The sequence below is a fragment of the Kuraishia capsulata genome, genomic scaffold (assembly GCF_000576695.1).
Source record: "Kuraishia capsulata CBS 1993 genomic scaffold, Kuraishia_capsulata_scaffold_3, whole genome shotgun sequence".
NCBI lineage: Eukaryota > Fungi > Ascomycota > Pichiomycetes > Pichiales > Pichiaceae > Kuraishia > Kuraishia capsulata.
In genome coordinates, this window is record NW_019172952.1 from 1 (window position 1) to 865 (window position 865).

Here is an 865-nt window from a genome sequence, read left to right on the forward strand (position 1 = left end):
TACCGAAGTTCAAGAGAAAGCAACCTCTTCGAGTGAGGGAAAACTCATAGCTGTTGGGGATTCTTCTGACGGGAAGCCAAGATGGTCCAACCAGCCATTTGACTTTACTCTTCCAGAAGACCTTCGTAGGGTATTTCCAAACTACAGAACCCCCGACGGCGTGTCTGCCTATGTCTATGCCAGAGAACAAGGAATTCAGTATCCCAATTACGCCGAATGGAAAATGGAACCTTCTGTTGAGAAAACTGGTTACCAGGATAAGGGTGCTCTTTCCAGTCCTGAGAAAAGTGCGCTTCTCAAGGCTGCCAAAGAAGTTATTCATTTGACTCCATACTGTGGTACCGAGATTGTTGGATTGAAGCTGACCGAGCTCACTGATGAACAGAAGAATGACTTGGCCCGTCTTGCAGCTGAAAGAGGAGTAGTTTTGTTCAGAGATCAGGATGACCTCTACATCAGAGAACAAATCAAGTTTACCTCTTACTTCGGAGAACCACATATACAACATCAAAGTGGGATCATTCCTGATTTGCCTTGGTCTCATATTGTGTATAAGGATGAGAATTCGGTGAATGGTCTAACATCACAAGTATGGCACTCAGATGTTCCTTATGAGCGTAATAGTGCCGGGTTAACCACGATGAGGTTCGATCTTTTGCCGCAAGCCGAAAACGGCGACTTCATAGGAGGCGATACTTTGTTTGCCAACGGATATTTAATATATGAGGCTCTTGACCCAAAGTTTAGAGCATGGCTTGAAACCCTGAAGACGACAAGCAATGGATTCGGACAGGCAGCTATCGCAGCAAGAATGGGTATGGAAACCAGAAGACCAGCGTTCGAAACAGAACACCCCCTTGTGAGA

General features: G+C 45.7%; 1 protein-coding gene across 1 annotated transcript; it reads left to right on the forward strand.

Annotated features, from left to right (window-relative positions):
- Nucleotide 1: 1 nt before the first annotated feature.
- On the forward strand, nt 2-635 carry KUCA_T00002237001 (uncharacterized protein; the record flags this gene model as incomplete). The annotated part of the gene is made up of 2 exons (XM_022602470.2): nt 2-547; nt 603-635. Coding segments are annotated over 2 exons (579 nt in total), but the record flags the coding sequence as incomplete, so codon positions are not given.
- Between the last annotated feature and the right edge of the window lie 230 nt (nt 636-865).